This window comes from Rhinatrema bivittatum, chromosome 6, assembly GCF_901001135.1.
Source record: "Rhinatrema bivittatum chromosome 6, aRhiBiv1.1, whole genome shotgun sequence".
In the NCBI taxonomy this organism is placed as follows: Eukaryota; Metazoa; Chordata; class Amphibia; order Gymnophiona; family Rhinatrematidae; genus Rhinatrema; species Rhinatrema bivittatum.
The window spans coordinates 4,024,787-4,047,812 of record NC_042620.1 but is presented as its reverse complement, the minus strand read 5'-3'; the positions used below and the strand labels follow the sequence as shown (position 1 = coordinate 4,047,812).

The window sequence follows — 23,026 nt, the reverse complement described above, 5'->3', positions numbered from 1 at the left end:
CGGGCTACCGATTCCGGGGGTTTTGGAGAGAGGGTACTCCGAGCGGGACTCTCTGCTTCCCACCCTCAGTAGGTTGCTCTGGTACATCCCAGGTGTCCTGGACTGATCCTGGTACGTACAGGGAAAGGAAAATTAGTTTCTTACCTGATAATTTTCGTTCCTGTAGTACCAAGGATCAGTCCAGGATCCCGCCCGCAGTGCTGCGCTGAAGTAATGGAGAGTCCGCTCTGTGTTTTGATTTGCTCTGTTCCGCTTGTTCGTTCTCTCGGTTGGAGAGTCCGTTTCCAGAAGGGGTGTTTCTTTCCCCGTTAGTTTAGCGGTATCTAGTTTTGTTTACTTCTCTGGTTGTGTTCTACTTTGACATTCCGTAAGACTGAGGGGCTGTGACTGGCTCAGGGGCATATATGGCTCCGCCCACAAGTTTTAGTCTGTCTCCATCTACTGGTGCGGAGTCACAACCCAGGTGTCCTGGACTGATCCTTGGTACTACAGGAACGAAAATTATCAGGTAAGAAACTAATTTTCCTTTTGGTTCCCTGTACGTACCCGGATCAGTCCAGGCACCTGGGTTGTGACTCCGCACCAGCAGATGGAGACAGAGCAAGATCTGTCGGGCTTAGCCATATATAGCAACGTGCCTCACACAGCCCCTCAGTCTTACTCTGTCTCCAGCAGATGGTGCAGGTGCAGCCACAGCTTCTGGATCCCTGGGTGTCTTGTAGATAGTCAGGGTTTGTTTTGATTTTAGTGTTTAAAAAAAAAAAAAAGACAGTGAAAGGAAGGTCCCCGTCAGATGTGCCTCCCAGGGGGGTTGGAAGGTTCTGTGGGGACCATCCCCCCTGGTTGAGGCCGCTGCTAAGGGTCGAGGACCCGGCCTTTCCAGGTAGCAGCGTCGGGGGTGACACCGGGGAGCCCGGTTCTCTCACCCCCGCTGGAGCAGGAGCCTCAGGACCGGGGACAGCGGCAAGTTGAATAAAAAAAAAAAAAGAAACGTTTGTTTTTGGTGCGCCGACTCTCCGTTTCTTCGGCCGGGGGGGCTAGCTTTTAGTTTTTCGTTAGTTTTTCATTGTTTGGTTTTCACGGTCGCTCCGGCTGAGGGAAGGATGCCGAGGGGGTCGGTCTGCCGCGTGTGGGGCTTGCGACGGGATTTGCTCTGTCTGTGTCTCGGGCGGCGGGGCCGGTCCTGGCCGGCGCGATCGCCGCCGCGCGAAGGGAAGGCCGCAGAGGTGGCTGCTGAGCCGTTCCCGCTTAGCGAGGGAGTGGCGGCCATTTTGGGAACCGGCCGGGAAGTCGCGCAGGAGGCTGCTGGTGATGGCGGCATGCCTCCCGTGCTTTCGCCACAGCAGCGGCCTTCTGGGGGGGCGCCCTGCAGGGGGCTGAGTCCCCAGTTGAAGATAGCGCAGGCGAGGCGTCCTCGGGCTCGGAGGCCTCCTTTCTTCGGACTTTGTGCTTCTGCTGCATAAAGTCCTTAAGCACAAACTCTACAGGCGGAAAGCGGGGAAGAGGATGTCTGCAAGGGGATCCGACAGACAGTCCGGATCCCGGAAGAGGAAGTCCAAGGATGAGTCTCGCAGTGCTTCAGCCCCGCCTAAGGAGAAGCGCCCGTTGCGGGGTATCCCTCAGGACACGGACACCAGTTCCACGTCGCCGGACGAGGCAGACCTGTCCGGAGAGCCCTCGGGGGGGGGGGGGGGGGCTGATGGGGCGACTGGAGAGGGTCCCTCCCAGCCGGGTACCGGCAAAGGAACACCGACAGTAGATGGTGATGACCCGAAGGTGGTCCATCTGTTTAGAAGGGATGAACTGGCCCCGCTCATTCCGGCTATCCTTCAGGAGCTAGGTATGGAAGCTCCGCCGATGGTATCTCGACTGGGGGCCAAAATGGATCCGGTGCTATTGGGCCTCACTGGGCCGGCAGTGGCCTTCCCATTCCACTTCTCGGCGTCGGATATTCTTTTCCGGGAATGGGATACGCCAGAGTTGGGCCTGAAGGTGAGTAAGGCCATGGATAGGCTCTACCCGCTTCCAGAAGACTCGTTGGAGCTCCTCAGTCTGCCCAGAGTGGACGCAGCGGTGTCGGCGGTTACGAAACGGTCGACGATTCCGGTCACAGGAGCCACAGCTCTCAAAGACATACGAGATAGGAAGCTGCAGCTCCAGCTTCCTAAGATTTTTGAAGTTTTGGCATTGGGGGTCCGCGCAGCCATCTGTAGTAATTTCGCCTTGCGGGCTGGCCTGCGCTGGGCCCAAGTACTCCAAGCCAATGCGGACCTCTCCGAGGAAGAATCCACTCAGGCAGATCTTTTGGAGGCGGTGATTGCATACAGTGCGGATGCTCTCTATGACCTCCTTCGTACGTCAGCCAGATCCATGGTTTTGGCGGTTTCCACACGCCATCTCCTTTGGCTACGCAATTGGGCGGCGGATGGGTCGTCCAAGACTCACCTCGGATCGCTGCCGTTTAAAGGAAAATTGTTGTTTGGCAAACAGATGATTTGATGTTGTCGCTCGGAGAAAACAGGGCATTTAAATTGCCTGAAGACAGGTCTAGAACTCTGTCCTCTTTCCAGGGGTGAATAATGATGCAGCCGTTCTGGAGGAGACTCCGGTGACCGAACAGGATGACCCGAGAGTTTTTCGGTTATTTCGGAAGGAGGAGCTGAGGCCCATCATTCCCCTTGTCTTGGATGAGCTGGGTATCAAGGTCACTCAGGAGGATTCAGACACTAAGGGTGTTGATCTGGTTCTAGATGGCCTGCAGGATCTGCCAAAGGTTTTTCCATTGCCCAGGAATATCAGGAAGCTAGTGGATTTGAAGTGGGATTCTCTGGAAGCCGGCTTGAAGGTCAGCAGGGCTTGGCAAAATTGTATCTGCTGATGGAGGAGACCTTGGAGTAGCTGAGGCTGCCCAAGGTGATGTGGCAGTTTTGGCGGTCAAAAAGACGACCACTATCCCTGTGGTAGTCATCCGCCCTAAAGGATGGGCAAGACCGCAGGTTAGAGATCCAGTTAAGGAGAATGTTCAAGGTGTCTGCCTTGAGCCTTCAGGTGGCGATTTGTGGTAGCCTGATTTAACAGGTCTGTTTGCGCTGGGTGCAGAAGGCATAGGAGAAAGATGATTCACCAGAACCTTCTAAGCAGGTGGCTCGGCTGGAAGCTGGGAATGGCCTATGTGGCTGATGCACTATATGGCTTGGTCCGGACGGCCAGGAATATGCAGTGGTGATGAGTAGGCTGCTATGGGTGCATAACTGTTCGGTGGATGTGTGATCTAAGTCGCAGTTGTGTAATCTTCCTTTTAAGGGGAAGTTGCTGTTTGGTAAAGACCTAGAGATGTTGATGAATAGTCTGGGGGAATCCGAGGGGAATAGATTTCCAGAGGACAAGAAGGCTGTCAAGAATACATGTCTGCCACGTACCCAGTTTAGGGATATGCGGCAGAAGGATCTGGCAAGATGGCCTCAGGCGGGGGCAAAAGCAGGCCTCTGGTTGTCAGCAGTCCTTTCAGGGTTCCTGCCAGATTTCCAGGGTTGGTTCCAGTCAAGGAACCAGATGAGGTAAGACTTCACAATTAAGTCAGGCTGGTCCACTCTTTGGTCAAAGCAGTAGGAGGGAGATTGGCCCACTTTTATGAGGAGTGGACCAGGATCATGGCGGACCAGTGAGTTCTAGAGGTGATAAGAGATAGTTACACCTTAGAATTTTCCCAGCCAATACAGGACGCTTTCATGGTGTCCAATTGCGTATCCCGATCCAAACGAAAGGCGATACGGGGCACTCTTCTTAGCTTACAAGAGCTGAATGCTGTTGTGCCAGTTCCTGCTCTGGAAAGGGAGCAAAGAAGGTACTCTAGCTATTTTGTGATTCCCAAGGAAGAGGGTACATTCAGACTCATCTTGGATCTCCAGAAGTTCAACCTGGTGCTGCGGGTGCCACGTTTCAAGATGGAGATGCTGCAGATGGTCATTCCAGAGGTTCGGAAAAGAGAATTTCTGGCGTCCCTGGATCTGACTGAATTCTATCTGCATATCCTTATTCGGCTGGAGCACCAAAACGTTTTGAGGTTTATGGTGCTGGGACAGCATTTCCAGTTTCGGGCTCTTCCTTTTGGGTATAGCACCATGAACATTCACAAAGGTGATGGTGCTGGTGGTGGCAGTGTTAAGGAGGGAAGGGATTCTGGTCCACCTTTATCTGAATGACTGGCTCGTTTGAGCAAAGTCCAAAGGGGAACGTTGTCAGTTGGTGCGCCGGGTGATGGAGGTGTTAGTTGTTCGGATGGGTGATAAATTTAGCCAAGAGTCATCTGGTGTCAACCCAGTCGTTGGACTATCTGGGGGCGTGGCTCGATACCCAGGTGGGCAGGGCTTTTCTCACCTTGGAGAGAATCTCAAAGATTCAGGGTCAGATAGGGCGTTTCTTGAGGCTGCCAGTTCCCAAGGCCTGGGATTATTTACAGATGCTGGGTTCTATGGCATCTCCATTATATTTGGTGCCATGCCTGAGACCTCTCCACTGGGCGCTGTTGTCCCGTTGGAGTCTGTGGTCGGAGGATTATCAATGGCCTTTACCACTGCAGGGGGAACCCAGATCCAGTCTCTCATGGTGGCTGTCTTACCACAATTTGGAGAAGGGGTGAATCTGGAGACTCCACACTGGGTAGTGATGACCATGGATGCCAGCCTTGGTGGTTGGGGGGTGCTCTGCCTTGGACGGATGTCTCAAGGTCTGTGGCCACCTATGGAAGCAACCTGGTCTATCAATCATTTGGAAATGAGGGCAGTTTGCAAGGTGTTTATTTCCTCCCTCAGGTCTGAGGACGTATGGTGAATTTTCTCAGACAATTCAACGACAGTGGCAAATATCAGTCGGCAGGGTGGCACAAAGAGTCACACTGTGGCTCAGGAGGCCCAAGAGTTTTGTTTTTTTTGTCTGGGTGGAGTGGCATTTGGAAAGGATGGCAGATTCTCATGTGGCCAGAGTGGACAATATGCAAGTGGACTATCTCAGCAGGCAACAGCTGGACCTGGGGAAATGGGAGTTGTCGATAGAGGCCTTCGACCTGATTCGGGTTCACTGGGGCAGCCCCCCAGCTGGATCTGATGGCGTTGTGGAGCAATGCAAAGATGCCATGGTTTTTTGGTCACAGAAGAGTGGTCAGAGCCAAGGGCATAGACACTCTAGTTCTCCCATGGCCGATAGGGATACTGCTGTATGTGTCACATGTTGAGATGCATCGAGAAACAACCAGGTCGGATAGTACTTGTGGCGCTGGAGTGGCCGTGTTGACCGTGAATCTGATTCACTTCACTGTAGATGGACCCCACATGTTGGCTCATCTTCCGGGCCTATTATAACAAGGGACTATCTTCTCAGATCGGGCGGATTTCTTTTCTCTCATGGCCTGGCTTTTGAGTGGAGATGTTTAAGGTTACTCAGAGGCAGTCATTGCCACTTTTCTTTAGGCCAGGAGACTGTCCACATCTATGGCTTATTTCCGGGTGTGGAGGGTCTTTGAGTCTTGGTGAATAGAGGGAGGCCTAGACCGTTTGCACATGGAGATCTCTCATATTTTGGCCTTTTTACAACAGGGCTTGTCCAAAGGCTTAGCTTACAGTTTCCTTTTGGGTGCAAGTGGCAGCCTTGGGATGTCTCAGAGGTAAGCTACAAGGGAGGACTTTGGCGTCGCAACCGGATGTGGTATAGTATTTGAAGGGGGCCAAGCATTTACAGCTGCTGGTGTGCAGATTCGGTCTGGCGAAGAGTTTGAACTTAGTCCTTTGAGTGCTATGTGGACTTCCGTTTGAACTGCTACGGAAGATATCATCCTGAAGATGGTTTTTCTGGTGCGATTTGTTCAACCAGATGGATTTTGGAGCTATAGGCTTTGTCTTGTAGAGAGCCATTTCTGAGAAGTACAGAGGGGGGGGGGGGTCTTTGCCCGCAGTACCCTTGTTTCCACCCAAGGTTATTTCCTCGTTTCACCTTAACCAGCCAGTGGACCTTCCCATGTTTCTGAATTGGTTGTCTGAGACACCATAGTCAAGGGAGCTTCATTTATTGGATGTTTGTCGGGTACTGTTGCGATATCTGAAGATCATCAACAGTTTCCGGCTGTCTGATCATCTATTTGTATTGTTTGGTGGGCCAAAGAAGGGTGCTATTGCTCGTTGGTTGAAGGAAGCTATTTTTTCGGCCTACTTCTGCAAGGGTCGGAAGGTTCCAGAGGGATTGCAGGCGCACTCTTAATAGGGCTCAGAGAGCCTCTTGGACTGAGTGTCATTTAGGGTCATCATAGATCTGTTGGGCAGCAATGTGGTCTTCATTGCACACTTTCTCTCGGTTGAGTGTTCAATCGCCAGCAGAATCGAATTTTGGTGAGTGTTGAGAGCGGATCTTTTGCATGTCTGCCCAGTGTAAGAGCACTTTTTGAACATCCCACTTGTCTGGACTGATGCGGGGTATGAACAGGAAAGAAAAATTGGTTCTTACCTGCTAATTTTCATTCCTGAAGTACCATAGATCAGTCTAGAGATCCAGCCCCTTATTTACAAAAGACTGAAGACTGTTCAACTTGCATTGATGCCATCTGAGGAATTTCATTATGTATATATTCAGAACTTAAACAGGATTACCAAGTTTGATTGGTTCTGTGGGGTTGATGTGGGGGATCCAACTCATGATTTGACGTTCGCCCTGCGAGGACAGAGGATAGTTGCGTTTTACTTAGTTTGGCTTGGGTACAGGTCAATACTGAGGGACTGCAGGTGGCACTCTGTTATATAGCAATTACTCAAAGTTTTTATTCTTTGCCTCCATCTTCTGGTAGGGATGAAAAACCTACTTGTCTGGACTGAACTGGGGTACTGCAGGAATGAAAATTAGCAGGTAAGAACCAATTTTCCTATCTTGAAGGTTGGTGAAAATGATATGGTGTGGAAGGAGCTTGTTACATATGGGAATTTATGTTCTCACCTATTCCAAGTGGCAGAATCTCAACTGGGCAGACTGGTTGGACCAGTTTGGCTTTTATCTTCTTGCATTTACTATGTTAAGTCACAGATTATTTATCATAATAGCCAGGAATGTTATCCCAGTTTCAAAAATCTCTAAACCCTGACTGTAAGAAGGGAATCTCTAAGCTGGCCGTGTTTCTCATACATTTCTGCTTTGCAGCTGCTGCTGGTTACCATCAGAGGTAGGAAACTGGGCTGGGAAAGCACAGAGAAACAGAGGAGATTCACATAGTGATTCAGAGAGTTCAGTGGAATGAGGCGATGTCAAGGGACGGGGAAATTGGCCACATCTGCAGGAAGTCTTTCTCTTGTGTAGTTGCATTAACCTGTCTCCTATTCATTGCAGCTCAATGGCATCACATAGAAAACCTGGATCTGTTCTTCTGTCGTGTATCCTTTCTGGTGGCCACATTTGGACACGGTGCTTGCAGAGTCAGGTTCTGGGGGATGGCACTTAGGGGTTACAGAGAGATCAATATTCAGTTATCCAGATATGCTTTAATTTTCACATGTCAGAAAGGCGACTTTCCCATATATTCAGTGCCATTCTACCGGGTGAGTGATATGCAGCATATATCCAGGTAAATTCATCCAGGTGTCGTACCAACCAGACGTTATCTCAGCATTTACTGCCCTGGAATGCCTCTAGTGCTGCCTCTTTTTAGCCACTCAGTTGGGAAAATATTCAGATCTCAGATTTTGTGCAGTTAGCTCTAAAAGTTACTTGGGAAAACCTTTGAATATCAACCAAAGTTTTTGTAGTATCCGCTTAGATGAGTTACAGTCTAGGACAGAGAGGCAGGATGGTATTGTGATGCCCTGAGACACCTGTTAGATCCTCTTGGTGCCAAAGGATTTCTTGCTTGACTGATGACCTATGGTAGGGGCTCTCAACTCCAGTACTTGAGAGCCAGAACTGCTCTGGTTTTCTGAGTAACCAAGCTATGTGAATTAATTTCGTTCTGAGACCCATGCACCCTTCACAGAGAACCCCTGGTGTAGGAATCTGCTTATATAATGACACATTCTGCAATGAGGACAGGATCCAGGCTGAGAGAACTTTGTCCTTGACTGATGTTCTCAGGTATATCATCTGCACCAGAAGAATGGTTTTACCTGCATGCTGACTGGAGAGATTTTTGAGCTAATGTGAGTAAATGTGTGTGGCTGTGTGTATGATGGAGCTGGATGTAGTTCTTTTCCTGGAAATATTGTGTGACCAATGTTTAAAAAGATGGATAACTTATATGGCTAAAGTTAACCAAATAAGTTAAACCGGCTATTCAGTTTGATAAATGTTCTGCTGAAAATCCTTGAATAAAGTTATCCAGATAACTTTAAATATAGACAGCTAGCTTCAAATATCATCAGTTAGGTTTAACGTTTTGTGGGTACTTGTTGCTGTCAGAGCGATGCTGGAAGCTGCTGGGAGCCGTGTGAGAGTTCCATTAACTAGTGAACAGAGGGGTTTGGGAAGCTGATGGGGCAGCGATCAGCCCACATCACTTTACCTGTTTAGGTAATGTTTCAAGAGCTTGGTGAGGTGAAAGCTCAGCCCGGCGTGGGGAGGGAGTCAGGGAATCCTGCTGCCAAGCCTGCAAGGCTGTTTAAAAAAAACCATGAGATGGCCAGGTAACCGGCTGTTATCCGGGAGCATGTTTCTGGATAACTTTAGTTCCAGTACGTACCCAGATCAGTCCAGACTCCTGGGTTTTGCCTCTCTGCCAGCAGGTGGAGACAGAGAAAGTTTGACTGAGACTGTATGTAACCCAGTGTACACCTGCAGCCCCTCAGTATTTCTGTCTCCAGCAGATAGTGAAAAACCTGCTGTCTGGTGAAAGGAAAAAAAAAAGAAAGAGAAGAAGTGATCAGCAGAAGATTTCTTGTTTCTCCCAGGAGGTTGAGGTCCTCGTGGGGCCATCCCCCTGGTTTTGATGTGGACGAGCTTGGGGTTGGTGACCTTTTATAGTTCAGTCCTGAGGTCCATGTGGTGGACCAGATCCCTCGGACCTCATGAGACAGCGTGATAACCTGCTGGCAACTCTACATAATGAGCCCAGAAGGAGCAGGGAAGTATTATTTTATGGTGGTTTCCTGTGCTGCTTGCTAAAGTTATTTGAAAGAAAAAAAGAAGGGCGCTCTGTTTTGTTTGTGCTGTTGTGCAGGAGTGTGCCGTTGCTCGGGCGTGCGGAGCTGGTTTCTGGTGAATCGACCCGAGGCAGGGAGCGCAGGTCAGGCCTCCCGAGGCACACAGCAGTGTAAAGTGAGGCATGTGATTCGGGACCCTGTGGGTAGGGTAATGGTGCGCAACAGCATATGCCGTGCCTGTGGGAGCTCACGTTTGCACCTGAATAGTGAAGACTTGTGTTCTGGGTGTGTTTCAGGTGGGAAGGGTGCGTCAGCTGATCTGTTTCTTTGGTGTGGATAGCCAGACCGTCTTCATAGCACGGGAACAACGGCCATGTTGGATTCTGCTACGCAGCTGACTGATTTTTTGAGAGAGGCCAGGGGTTCTCCATTGCATCTGCCTGCGGCGGTGGCAGGCGTAGGGATAGACCGGGGAGATTCAGACGGAGGATTTCCCTCTGGTTCATGAAAGCTCTGATGGAGGTGATTTTCCCCAGGATCGGGACTCAGATGAGTCCCAGACCTTTCCTTTGTCTTTTTTTTTTTTTTTTATATATTTTATTAAAGATTTTAACAAATTTTATATTGCAAAAATCCAGGTAATTATTTTGGATTACAAACTAATAATGGAAGAAAATAAAAAATTACGAACGGAGTCTCGCATACTAGAGCCCGTTACGTACTCAGTCGCGTTCTACCTCAAAAGCGGGCCGTGTACTTCGGTGACATACTAGTCACAGACACCAGCCTGAGTCCACTTCCACGTCAGTGGACTTCTGGGTATTCAAAGGGTTGGTACCATGCCTACGGAACCAGTAACTTAACAAAATCCAATGCACAACATATAAAAGTCCTATGATACCAACTTTTCCTATCATCGACTTGAAGTACAATGCAAGTTCTCCTTTCAGTTGCTCCCTGGCGGTCCAGTCGACAAGGTCATTGGCTTGTAAATCCAAGCCACACCACAGACTGCAGGTAATAAGTCACTGGATAACTGTTTAAAAAAAAAAAAAAAGGGAGGCATAGACCCGGGCATCTGAAATACTTAGGCCTCCCTTCAAACCATCACGCATCTCCAGCAAACCTCGGCATATTTTATTTATTTATTTATTTATTTATTTGAGTTTTTTCTATACCGGCATTCACGGAGTTCGTATCATGTCGGTTTACATAAAACAAGGGGTGATCAATAAATTATAAACGTACATAACTATAACATGAGAGTATACATTTGCAAAATATAACAAATTATAACAAGTGCGCAGAAAAAGCAGTTACAATAAAACAAGGATGGTTCTAACTGGGAGTTGAAGAAGAGGATGATAGAAGTTTAACAAGAAGTTTAACAAGAAGGAGAACGTGCAGTGGTTGGTAAGTCTGTATCAGTTTAGTGGGTGATAATCAGTCTTGCTGTGTTTGGTGGGAGAGCATCAGTCAGGGTCCGGAAAGGCTTTCTTGAACAGCCATGTCTTAAGTCTCTTTCTGAAGGTTGGAAGACATGGTTCCTGTTGTAATTCTAAGGGGATTGAGTTCCATAATGGGGGACCTGCTGTAGAGAAGGCCCTGTCTCTCAGTGTTATATGTTGGGTGGTATTGGCGTGTGGTACCTGTAGATATTCTCTGTACGCTTCTCTGATGGGTCTGTTGGAGGAGTGTTTTTTGAGAGCTATTTGTAGATTGAGAGGAGCTAGTCCATGAATATTTTGAAGATTGTGGTGAGGGACTTATGGATTATTCTGTAGTGGATTGGCAGCCAGTGAAGGTCTTTAAGTACTGGCGTAATGTGATCTCTTCTCCTCTTGTTCGTTAGGATTCTTGCTGCCGTGTTCTGAATCATTTGGAGAGGTTTAGTATGGGATGATGGGAGGCCTAGTAGAATAGCGTTGCAGTAATCTATTTTCGCAAAGATTATTGCTTGGAGCACTGTTCTGTAATCATGGAAATAGGGGTTTTATTCTTTTTAATGTGTGTAGTTTGTGGAAGCAGTCTTTAGTTGTTTGATTAATAAATGATTTTAGGTTTAGTTGGTTGTCTATCGAAACTCCTAGATCTCTTACTTTTGAGATTTGTAAGTTGGCTGGCGGGTTCGTGGAGATTTTGCAGTTATCTGGAGAGATTAGCAGGAATTCACTTTTTGATTGGTTAAGAATTAGGTTTAAGCTGGATAGAAGGTCATTAATTTCTTGAAAACAGTTTTCCCACAATTCTAGAGTTTTGTTGATGGATTCTTTAAGGGGGATCACAATCTGGACGTCGTCGGCATAAATAAAGTGTATTAGGTTCAATTTGTTTAGAAGTTGGCAAAGCGGGAGAAGATATAAGTTGAAGAGTGTTGGTGAGAGAGAGGAACCCTGAGGAACTCCTTGTGAAGATGGGTATCTATGGGATTCTTTGTTGTTGATTTTAACTTTGAAACCTCTGTTCTCTAAGAAAGTCTTGAACCAAGTCAGCGCTGATCCTGCAATACCGATGTTCGCCAGCTGGTTTAGTAATATGGCGTGGTTTACAGTGTCGAAAGCCGCCGATAGATCTAATAGGATCAATAGGAAGGCCTGTCCTTTGTCGAGGCCCAAAGTCAGGTAGTCCGTAAGTGAAATGAGTAGTGATTCGGTACTTGAGGCTTTTCTGAAACCGAATTGAGTAGGGAATAGAATTTTGTGTTTTTCTATGTAATCCGATAGTTGCGTGTTTACTAGTTTCTCCATCGCCTTGGCAATGAAAGGAAGATTGGAAATTGGACGGTAGCTGTTAGGATCTTTGGGGTCCAGATTAGGTTTCTTGAGAAGCGGTTTGATGGATGCTAGTTTAAGGTCATCTGGATAGTAACCCTGGGTGAATGAGCAGTTTATGATGTCCGCTAGAGATTTGTTTATGGTGTCTGGGATTAGAAGTAGTAATTTAGATGGGATTTGGTCGAAGGGATGAGAAGAAGGTTTCATTTTCTTCAGAAGTGTTTGGATCTCTGCGGAGGTGGTGAGTTCAAAAGATTGTAGGGATATTTCCTTGTTGTGGAGTTCGTAAGTGCTGGCTGGGGTGCCTGTATTGGGCTTAAGATGTGTTAGAAGGTTTGTAATTTTATTACTGAAGAAGAGTGCCAGCTTATCAGCTTTTGATTGAGCTTGGTTGGATGGTATGTCCGGTGTATTAGCCTGAGTTAAATTGGAGACGAAAGTGAAAAGCGCTTTGGGGTCGAAGATAATGTCATGAATCTTATGTGCGTAGTAGTCTCTTTTTGTTTTTAATGTGGAGCTCTTGTATGAGTGGAGGGCGAGTTTGTAAGAAGAAAGTGTAGTGGGGGAAGGGGCTTTACGCCATTTACTTTCTTTCTGACGTAAATTGAGTTTGAGGTTTTTAAGTTCGTTTGTAAACCAAGGCTGCCTTTTTGATGCACCTTGTTTGACTTTTTTTGTTATCAGTGGACATAGTTTGTTTGCCACATTTTCTGTTATTGTTGACCAGGAGTTTATGGCTGAATTAGGTGTCGTGACGTCTATGAGTGAGAGATCCGTGATTAGATGATTGCTGAGATCGTCAGATGAGCATACTTTTCTGTAGAGAAATGAGTGTTGTGAGGGGTGGTTGTTGCTCATTTGGGTCGTCAAAGGTGGTGGAGATTAGTGAATAGTCTGACCAGGGAACTGGTTTGCATGTAGGGTGTGTAAAATGTCTTATACCTGAGTTCAGAAAGATAAGGTCCAGTGTGTGACCTGCCTTGTGCGTAGGTTCATTGATTATTTGTTTGAATCCCATTGCGGACATAGCGGTAAGGAATGTTTCGCAGCTGGTTGAGAGTGTGGGGTTGTCGACGTGTAAATTAAAATCTCCTAGGATTATCGTTGGAGAGTCTGGTTTAAGATAAGATGCTATGATTTCTAGGATAGGTGATGCATCTGCTTCTAGGAGGCCAGGTGGGGCGTATACTAGAAGGATTTGGAGAGTGTCTGATTTGAACAGGCCTGTTTCTAGTTTTGAGTCAGTTTTAATTGGGTGGTGTGAGAATCTAAGATCTTTTTTAGCTGCTAGGAGAATACCCCCACCCCTTTTCTTCTGTCGAGGGATGGAGAAGAAGTCATAGGTCTGAGTTGGTAGCTGATTAATTAAAGCTGTATCTGTAGATTTTAGCCACGTTTCTGTTATAGCATAGAGGTCTGGGTTCGCGTCTAGGAGAAGGTCATTTAAGATCAGTGATTTCTTGGAAAGTGATTGTGCATTAAATAGTATCAGTGAAAAAAGAGTAAATCCTAGAAGTTGGGTGATTGGAGCAATCATGATAGGGATGAGGGATTTGTAGGTGCGTTGATTGTAGAGTATGGTTGATTTTCCTGTGAGTAGCGTTCGATGATGGAAAATCGGTATTGGGAGACCTTGGCACATTGTTTGCATTGTTAGTAGTGTTGGTGTTTGTGAGTAGAAGGAGAGTTGTCTGAGTTGTTGTCTGAGTTGTTGTCTGAGTAGAAGTTGAGCTGTCTGAGTAGTAGTTTAAGTTGTGGCGTCTGGAAGTTTCGTTTCGTTAGTTTGAATGTCTAGTTGTCTGTGCTGTATTGTCTGATTCTCTGTTTGTATTGTCTGTTTGTCTGCAGACGTATGAAGAAGGATAGGATGACTGGTGGTTTGTATGGTTAATGTTTGGTGAGGCTGCACTGTGTGTGCCACATAGACGTCGAAAGGAAAGGAAGGACGCTGGTGGGTGTTTGAGGATGAACTAGTTTGATTTTGCTTACCGCTGTGAAGTTCCGCTACGTTCTTAGAGTCCACACGAAGGGGCGCACAAAGGGGCTAGCCCCTTTGTCGCGCACCTTCGGCGTGCGGCGCCGTCAGGAGCTGGATTTTGAAGCGCCGAAGGGACAGCCTGACTGGCTGTCTGCAGCGAGGAAGAAGGTCCCTGATTGGCCGGATCGTCGGTGAGGTAAGCGCTGCAGCCGAACGGAAGAGGCCCTAAGAAGAATGGAGGGAGCCTCGTGGTCGGCTGGGTGGACCCGCTGGGGTAAGAGGATTAAAGTTAGGCCTTACCCCGGTGGGTCCCTTGCGCCGATTGCGCAGGCCTGCGAACCCCTCGGGTCGGGACGTCCGGGTGGAAGAGGAGGCGGTGCCGGCAGGAGCTGGATTTTGAAACGCCGAAGGGACAGCCTGATTGGCTGTCTGCAGCGAGGAAGAAGATCCCTGATTGGCCGGATCGTCGGTGAGGTAAGCGCTGCAGCCGGACGGAAGAGGCCCTAAGAAGAACGGAGGGAGCCTCGTGGTCGGCCGGGTGGACCCGCTGGGGTAAGAGGATTAAAGTTAGGCCTTACCCCGGTGGGTCCCTTGCGCCGATTGCTCAGGCCTGCGAACCCCTCGGGTCGGGACGTCCGGGTGGAAGAGGAGGCTATCTTTTCCTCCTCCATGCCATTCCCTCAAAAAAGGGATGGAGGCACTTCTGTAATTCCATTTCTTAAATATTTGTTGTCTCTTCTAAAACTTCAGCAAATGCCTAGATGACGCAATCATGGAAGACGTCTGGTTGACAACCATAAGAGAAGAGGTACCAGACATATGGAAAGCTTTACCATATAGTTGAGAAACCTTTTTCAGCATCAGTGCACTGAACTGTTCACAAGACTTAATGAATGGAAAACAACAACCAACTTCTATATCACGAAGTTCTCAGCAATTTTAAAGACATGAAAAGAGAGAAAAAACTGATGGCATAATAAAATGTTTGTTTGAAGGCATCTCCTATGTCATTGTTCCTGGCATCAAGAAAGCAGAGTTGCTTACCTGTAACAGGTGTTCTCACAGGACAGCAGGATGAGGATCGGAAAAAAAAAAAAAAGAAAAAGCTTAAGCCTCACTCCTACTATAAGTCTCAGTCTCGCTAACCATCGAGACAACACACTACTCAACAACAGGTATCATGTCAGCATGCTACGACGACTCGTCAGCTGCTGCCGAATCCTCAACCAAAAAAAAAAAATAATTTTTTTTGCAATCATAAGGCCGCCATCACCACATCTGGGATGACGATTGCCCACTTGTCTTTCAGCCTGAAATCACATTACATCGACTTCCATTGTCGTCTTAAGACTACACTTGTCACCTAACCAGAGACATATCCTGTAAGAACTACAGGTACTACCAAAAAAAACCAGAGGGGGAATTTTTCGAAGTGACTTCTCTCAAGTCCATTCTTCCATTTCTTCATTCCCGGGGCTTGCACTGGCACTGAAAATCCTCTGTATCGCTCCATGGTGAGACTGCACCTTGAATACTGTGTACAATTCTGGTCGCCGCATCTCAAAAATGATATAATTGCGATGGAGAAGGTACAGAGAAGGGCTACCAAAATGATAAAGGGGATGGAACAGAAATAAGATAGAATTAGCCATGACACACCTGGGTTACGTTATCTGATGGTACTGAATGGATCCTTCTTTCAGCTCATTGAGCTTTTTCTGTACCAAACATGTGCAGGAATTCCCATGTGGGTGTTGCCTCGTCAGCCCCTCAGTCTTTTTTTTTTTTTCTCCAAGCTACAACACAAAAGTGTACCCTTGTCTCAGTTTTTCTTTATATTTTTCATTATTTTTTGATTTTTTTTTCTTAGAAACTGTTGCCTCACTACCTCAGCAGTCCCCAAACAGCACTTTTTAAGTGCTACCTTTCAAAAAATAAAATAAATAAATAAATAAAGTGAGGCTCCAGGAAGTCCACCCTCAGCCAACTTCAAGAACTGTGTGTGCGATAAGAAGATGTCTGTCACTGGCTATGATATTTGTTACCAGTGTTTCAAGCCTAATCATGATGCACTAATTTCTGCTACTGTGGCTGGATGTTTCTGAAGTCTCTGAGATTAAGCTTTGTAAGTCTTTAAAAAAAAGCCGCAGCCGGGGGGCGCTCTTGAGCAGCGACCAAGATGGCCGCTTAAGCCCGCAGCTCCTGCAGACCTTGCTCCTTAACGGAGAAATTTGGCCAGTTTACGGAACAATTTTGAATTCTAATAACATTCATAATCTTGCTGGATGGCGACCAATAAATCAGGGAAGATTGAAGCCGCCTTCACAGCTGCCTCCGGCTCTAAATGAGCAAAAGCAGATCCTCCATCGCCGGACAAGGCCCGCCTACGAAGGTAATGGCGTCTGCGGATTTAGTGCTCACTGAGCTTAAGCAATTGAAAGACTTAATCCAATTAAATATTGAGGCGACGACAGCCATATGGAGTGACTTACAGTCTATGACAATGAAGATGGAAGTTTTTCAAACTCGTATAGACGACGTTGAGACTCAAGTATAGTCTTTATTGATCACTACCGCGTCGATTCCTCGCCTCATGAAAGATTTTGAAAAAATGCAACAAACACTACAAGATCTCTCAAATCGCAACAGATGCAACAATATACGAATTCTGGGGATCCCGGAAGGATACGAGGGATCAGATATGCTGCAATTTTTGGCGCGTATGATTCCCGAATGCCTGCGTTTGGATTTGGCTCACATTTTGAAACAGAGAGAGCGCACAGGATCCCATCAAGGCCTCCCTCACAAGCGAAATACCCCAGGCCAATTATATTTAAAGCGTTACTCTATCCTCATGTTTTGGGTCCGTCCCGTTCCCCCCCCCCCGCAAGCAGGCACTGCTCACCTGGTTTTTGCTGCCATGCCCGACGCGGCTCGGAGCCGCCGAAGTCGGGCCCTCCCGCGTGGCTGGAGCCGCGGCCTCAGTTATCTTCGCGGCCCAGAGGCCGCCCATCTAGTCCTGGTCTTCATCGCGGCCGGAGACGCGGACTTGCCGTTTTCCTGTGGCCCAGAGGCCACCCATCAAGCCTCCTCTTCACCACGGCCGGAGCCACAGACTTCTCCGCCGTCCATCTCTTTATTACAGGCAAAATATCTCTATAATCAAGCACTTACTGCATCAGTGCGATTACATGTGTCTCATTCGCATGCTTTATATTATGCTGGAAATAATAAGTGTGGTCATTTATTAGCATCTTATCTGAAAAAAATAGTGGATAAGAAGAGAGTGGTCAAGGTTTATTCTCCATCCAATCGTCCACTGACCACTGATGCAGATATTTTGCAAGCTTTGAGACTTCTTTGATAACTTATGAGTCTGAACTAACTTCCACTGATACCACTGTCCAAAAATTATTTTCCACCATCTCTCATCCTTCTCTAACACCGGAACAAATGGCACGCTTAGATGAGCCTATATCAGCTATGGAAATCACTAAAGCCATCACCACTCTCTCTACGGGAAAGGCGCCTGGACCAGATGGGTTTACTATGGATTTCTTCCGAGCCTTTCAGAAGGAACTGCTTCCGCACCTACATGCCTATTACTTGGCAGCTCCTTTACAGCCTAATCTTTTTCTTCTTTCTCAGAAGCATGTGTAGTGGTACTGCCAAAGCCAGGCAGAGATGAGTCTCATATTGGTAACTATCGTCCAATCTCTCTCCTGAACACGGACTATAAGATTTTTACTAAAATATTGGCCACTAGATTGAGGACAATCATGACATCTCTGATCCACCCTGATCAATCAGGATTTATAAAGCACCAGTTGATTGCTAATAATACCCGTCTTTTTCTTCATATACATGAGGCCGCCCTATCACTCCATTCTCCGGCAGTAGCGGTAGCTCTAGACGCAGAAAAGGCCTTCGACCGGGTCGAATGGCCTTTTCTTTTTTCCACCTTGCGTAGCTTTGGGTTTGGGCCCACATTAATTTCCTGGATACAATTATTATATCACTTCCCTACAGCTTTCCTTTATATAAATAACCAGAGATCACCCCTCTTTTCACTGCATAGAGGCACCCGCCAGGGCTACCCTCTTTCCCCCTTATTATTTAACCTGGCTTTGGAACCACTACTTATTGCAATTAGACAGGATCCAAGCATCGAAGGAGTGACAATTGGCTCTAATATGTTTAAACTTTCTGCATATGTGGATGATGTTTTGTTATTCCTTCTTAATCCGGACTCATCTCTCCCCCGCTTGTTGGATCTGATAGCTTCCTGTTCTTCCATATCTGGATATAAAATAAATTGGAATAAGACCGAACTTCTTCCCCTTAACTATTTGGGTTCCCTGGTAGATATATCTCAGTCTCCGATCCGAAAGGTTCCCCAAGGTCTCAAATACTTAAGGATTCAATTTTCTTCTGACCCACAGGTTACTCTGAGTCATGCAGAGACCCACTTCCTACTTACCATACGTGATTTGGTGCTCAGGTGGTCCCCTTTACATTTAACATGGTGGGGACGTTTGGAAACCATCAAAATAGTTATTGCACCTAAGATTACATATATTCTTTCCATGTTACCTATAATTTTTACTACCGACTTCTACAAACATATTGATAGACTACTTTTCAAATTCCTATGGTGCAACAAAGTTCCTTGTATTAGTTTATCTAAATTGAAGAGGACAAAAATTGAGGGGGGGGGTGCGTCAGTTTTCCTGACTTTTATGCCTACCACCCAGCTTTTATATTACAGCAGGTGTATCACCATTTTGTTACTGAGAGACACCCTTGGGAACAACCCAGATGGTTAAGCATAGAAAATAGCATTCTTGCACCATAACAACCTCCTGTTTTCCTGGTATGAAATTACTCTATCAGCACGCGTCCCAACCTATATTACGCTCCTTGCACAAAGTGTTTGTAAATTTGAACTCCTTATGTCCTGCAGGTGAATGGCCCTGGAATAATTCTAACATGGTCCCTTTGTGGCGTAACCTGTTACTGAAATCTCGAAGTCACACTCTTAATTGGCCTCCCTGGTACGCAAAGGGCATCTGGTTTCTTTCCTCTGTCATTGACAATACCCAGTTGCTATCCTTTTCTGCACTCCAAATGAAATTTGACCTACCAGATAACCAATTCTATTATTGGTTACAATTATGGAGCATTCTTTCTTCCAATTTAATGTTAGTTCATTGGCAGAATAAATGCCCCTTTCTTCTCAGCATTTACCGGGAGCACGGAACAAAAGGACACTTAGCCTCCAGGATCTATAAACTTATAATAAAGTTCTCCAATCTTCCTAAACTGAATCATTTAGGTTTTGCTTGGGCCACGGACATTAATATTCCCATAACGAATCAAATATGGAAGCATTTAAGGTCCACATCTACAACCATTTCATTATCATCCAGTTTGATACAATCTTCCTTTTTAATTCTGCATAGAGCTACAAGGACTCTATGGAAATTACACAGGGCAGGCCTTCTTATGTCCCATTCCCTGTACATACCAGGATCAGTCCAGACTCCTGGGTTTTGCCCCCCCCCCCCCTCTAGCAGATGGAGACAGAAGGTTATAAACAAAAACTCCGCCTATATCTAGGCTGGTGCCACCTACAGTCTGGCAGTCTTCTTCTGTCTCCTAGCAGGTGGAGAGGGTGCAAAACCTACAGTCTATTAGGGCCTAGGTTAGGTGATTGTAAAAAAAAAAAAAAAGTTTAAAGTTCATTGTAATATGGCACAGGTAGGTGTTGTGTTTTTTCGGAGGGGAAGGACCGCAGAGGCTTGCCTGCTGGTCCCAGTCCCCGCCTCCCAGGGGACGGTAGGGTCCTGAGGGGACTATTTCCCCCTGGTAGAGGCAGCCGAGGAGTGGGGGAGCCCCACGTACCGGCTCTTACAGGACTGGGGGTGATACCGGGGGTCCCGGCTCACTTCCCCCAGCCGGCTCCGGATCCGAGGTAAAGTTCTTTTTTTTGTTGAGTTTAAAAAAAAAAAAGTTATTCTGTGTGTTTTGTTCCTGTCTGTGTGTGAACCTGTTACTGTTTTGGCTTCCTTCCTCGGGGGGGCTGGGGCTTGGCGATCCGGGGAGTTTTGTTCGGGGAAACTTACTTTTTTCTTTTTTTTTTTTTTGTTTGTTTGTTCGGGCTCTCTTCCGTCTCCGTGGCGTTCGTGATGCCCAGGCAGGCAGCCTGCAGGGCCTGCGGGTCCGCGGCGGCGGCACGGCTGTCGCGAGACAGCCTGTGCTCTGGGTGCGTGGGCGGCGGAGAGGGGGGGGTCGACAGCAGCTCCAAGGACCCGGAGGGGCAGGCAGTCGCGCGTTGAGGCCTCCTCCGCGATTTTTTCTTTTTCGGAGCGGTCGTCCTCGGTGCAGCCGGGGGCGACCGCCATTTTGTCAGCATTTTCGGTGGGAACGGTAGCCATTTTCTCAGCGCGGGCAGCTGAGATCAGCGAGGGCCGGCGCGGCACAGCAGACTTGGTGGATCCTCCACGTTTGTCCCCCCAGCAGGGCCCTACGGGGGGGGACAGGCCAGCAGGTACTATAATTACTGATGCTGATTCCCCCGGGGAAGGGGGTGATGAGGAGGGGTCTTCGGACTCCTCCTTTAATTCTCAATTTGTTTTGCTAATGCACAAGGCCTTTAAGGCCAGACGATTGGCCAGGAAAAGACCGCAGGGGACCCCTGCCTCGGAGTCTGGGGCTCCTGCGGAGAAGGTGAAGAAACCCGGCCCGGGGGAGGGGGGCCGGCTCGGGTCCGGCCTCTTCGCTCCCGGGGGACTGGGGTTTCTCAAGACTCCTCGTCGGAGGAGCTCGAGGAGCAGGAGGAGGATCTGGAGTTCCCATCCCAGCCCCCGAGGGGGGTTGAGGGGTATGGGGAGACGGGAGTTAAAGGTGCCGGCCCCCATGGAGCGGAAGGGGATGACCCGAAGGTGGTCCGGCTTTTCCATAAGGAGGAGTTAGGACCCCTCATTCCGGAAATCCTGGGGGAGCTGGGGATTCCGCTTCCCCAGGTTGAGTCTCGTCTTGGCCAGACGGATCCGGTCGTCCTGGGGCTCCGGGGTCCGTCTTCGGCATTCCCGCTACACTTTTCGGCATTGGATTTACTCTTTAAGGAGTGGGATACTCCGGATTTGGGCCTAAAGGTTGCAAAGGCCATGGATAAGTTATATCCACTGCCTGAGGACGTTCTGGAGCTCTTGCGGGTTGCCACGGATTGATTCCGCGGTAGCAGCGGTAACCAAAAAGACCACCATCCCGGTAACGGGAGGTACGGCGCTGAAGGATAATCAGGACAGGAAGTTGGAAGTTCAACTGAAGCGCATTTTTGAGGTTTTGGCGTTGGGTATCTGTGCAGCAATTTGTAGTAATTTTTCGTTGAGAGCAGGTCTTCGCTGGGCTCAGCAGCTTCTGGCTAATGAGTCCCTGTCACAGGACGAGGTAAGGCAGGCCAGTCGGTTAGAGGCAGTCATAGCCTACAGTGCCAATGCTTTTTATGATCTCCTGTGCACTTCTGCAAGGACCATGGTCTCCGTGGTAGCGGCGCGGCGACTGCTCTGGCTGCGCCATTGGGTGGCGGATGGCACCTCCAAGGCTAGATTGGGCTCCCTTCCCTTCAAGGGGAAGTTGCTGTTTGGCAAGGAACTGGAAGATTTAATTGAGTCCTTGGGGGAGAATAAGGTGCACCGTCTCCCGGAGGATAGACACCGGTACCGGGGGGTTCCGGCCTCCCGACCTCGCTTTCGCGGGGGTCGTAGACCTCAGGCGTCTCGAGGGTCAAACTCGTCGTTTCGTCACAGTGCTACTCGCCAGCAATGTATTCTCAGTCCTTTCGTGGGCGCCGTTTCGGCTGTCCGGGAGCTGGTCAATCGGCGCAGAGCAGTAAGCAAACTCAATGATGTGCGGCCGGTCCATTCCCCCGTTCCCAAAATTGGCGGAAGATTAAGCCACTTTTACGAGGAATGGACCAGAATCACATCGGATCAGTGGGTGCTAGAGGTGATAAGACAAGGCTATGCGTTAGATTTTTCTTACCACCCACCTCAGTGCTTCCTGGTGTCCCCTTGCGGGTTTTCAGAGAAGCGTCAGGCGGTAAGAGCGACCTTGGCTCGGCTGCGCGAGCTCGGGGCCGTAGTGCCGGTCCCTCCCGACGAGCTCCGGCAGGGCCGTTATTCCATTTATTTCATAGTACCCAAGAAGGAGGGAACGTTTCGTCCCATTCTCGATCTGAAGAGTGTCAACAAGTGTCTACGGGTGCCGCGTTTTCGGTTGGAAACCCTGCGGTCCGTAATCGCGTCCGTAAGGAAAGGGGAGTTTTTGGCCTCGCTAGATCTCACGGAGGCGTATCTTCACATTGCCATTCGTCAGGAGCACCAACGGTTTCTCCGGTTTGCGGTAATGGGGCAGCATTACCAGTTTCAGGCGTTGCCGTTTGGCCTGGCAACGGCTCCGCGCACATTCACCAAGATTATGGTGGTGGTGGCAGCGAGACTCCGCGAGGAGGGGCTGTTGGTGCATCCGTACTTGGACGATTGGCTGATTTGGGCCAAATCGAGAGAACTTTGTCATCTGGCGGTCCAGCGAGTTCTACATTTTTTACGCTCGCTGGGTTGGGTGGTCAATGTAGCCAAGAGCCATCTGGTTCCGTCGCAATCCCTGGAATATTTGGGAGCTGTGTTCGACACGTGTCGAGGTACGGTGACCTTAACGCAGGATCGAATATTAAAATTGCAGGGTCAGATTCACAGGTTGTTACGCAAACCAGTACCAGTAGTATGGGATTATTTACAGGTATTGGGCTCTATGAACTCCACGCTAGAGTTAGTTCCATGGGCGTTTGCGCATATGCGTCCCTTGCAGTCAGCGTTGCTATCCCGCTGGCGCCCCGTCTCGGAGGAATTTTTCCTCAGCTTGCCATTGACCCAGGACGCCAGAGACAGCTTGCCGTGGTGGCTCTGCCAGGCAAACTTGAGTCGAGGGGTTTCGTTGGAAACTCCATCGTGGACGGTGGTTACCACGGACGCCAGTCTGCTCGGTTGGGGAGCGGTCTGTCTCGGGCAGGCAGTTCAGGGAACTTGGTCGGCTCGGGAGGCGTCGTGGTCCATCAATCGGTTGGAAACTCGAGCGGTGCGGCTGGCTCTGTTGAATTTTCTCCCGCT

At 48.3% G+C, this 23,026-nt stretch overlaps 1 protein-coding gene across 1 annotated transcript in view; it reads left to right on the top strand.

Annotated features, from left to right (window-relative positions):
• The window catches only part of LOC115093352 (autophagy-related protein 9A-like), a 77,058-nt gene that overhangs the window by 12,491 nt on the left and 41,541 nt on the right, over nucleotides 1-23,026 (top strand). Inside the window, 2 exon segments of the mRNA XM_029604983.1 lie at nucleotides 7,363-7,406; nucleotides 8,101-8,165. Coding sequence (XP_029460843.1) covers nucleotides 7,363-7,406; nucleotides 8,101-8,165 — 109 coding nt within the window.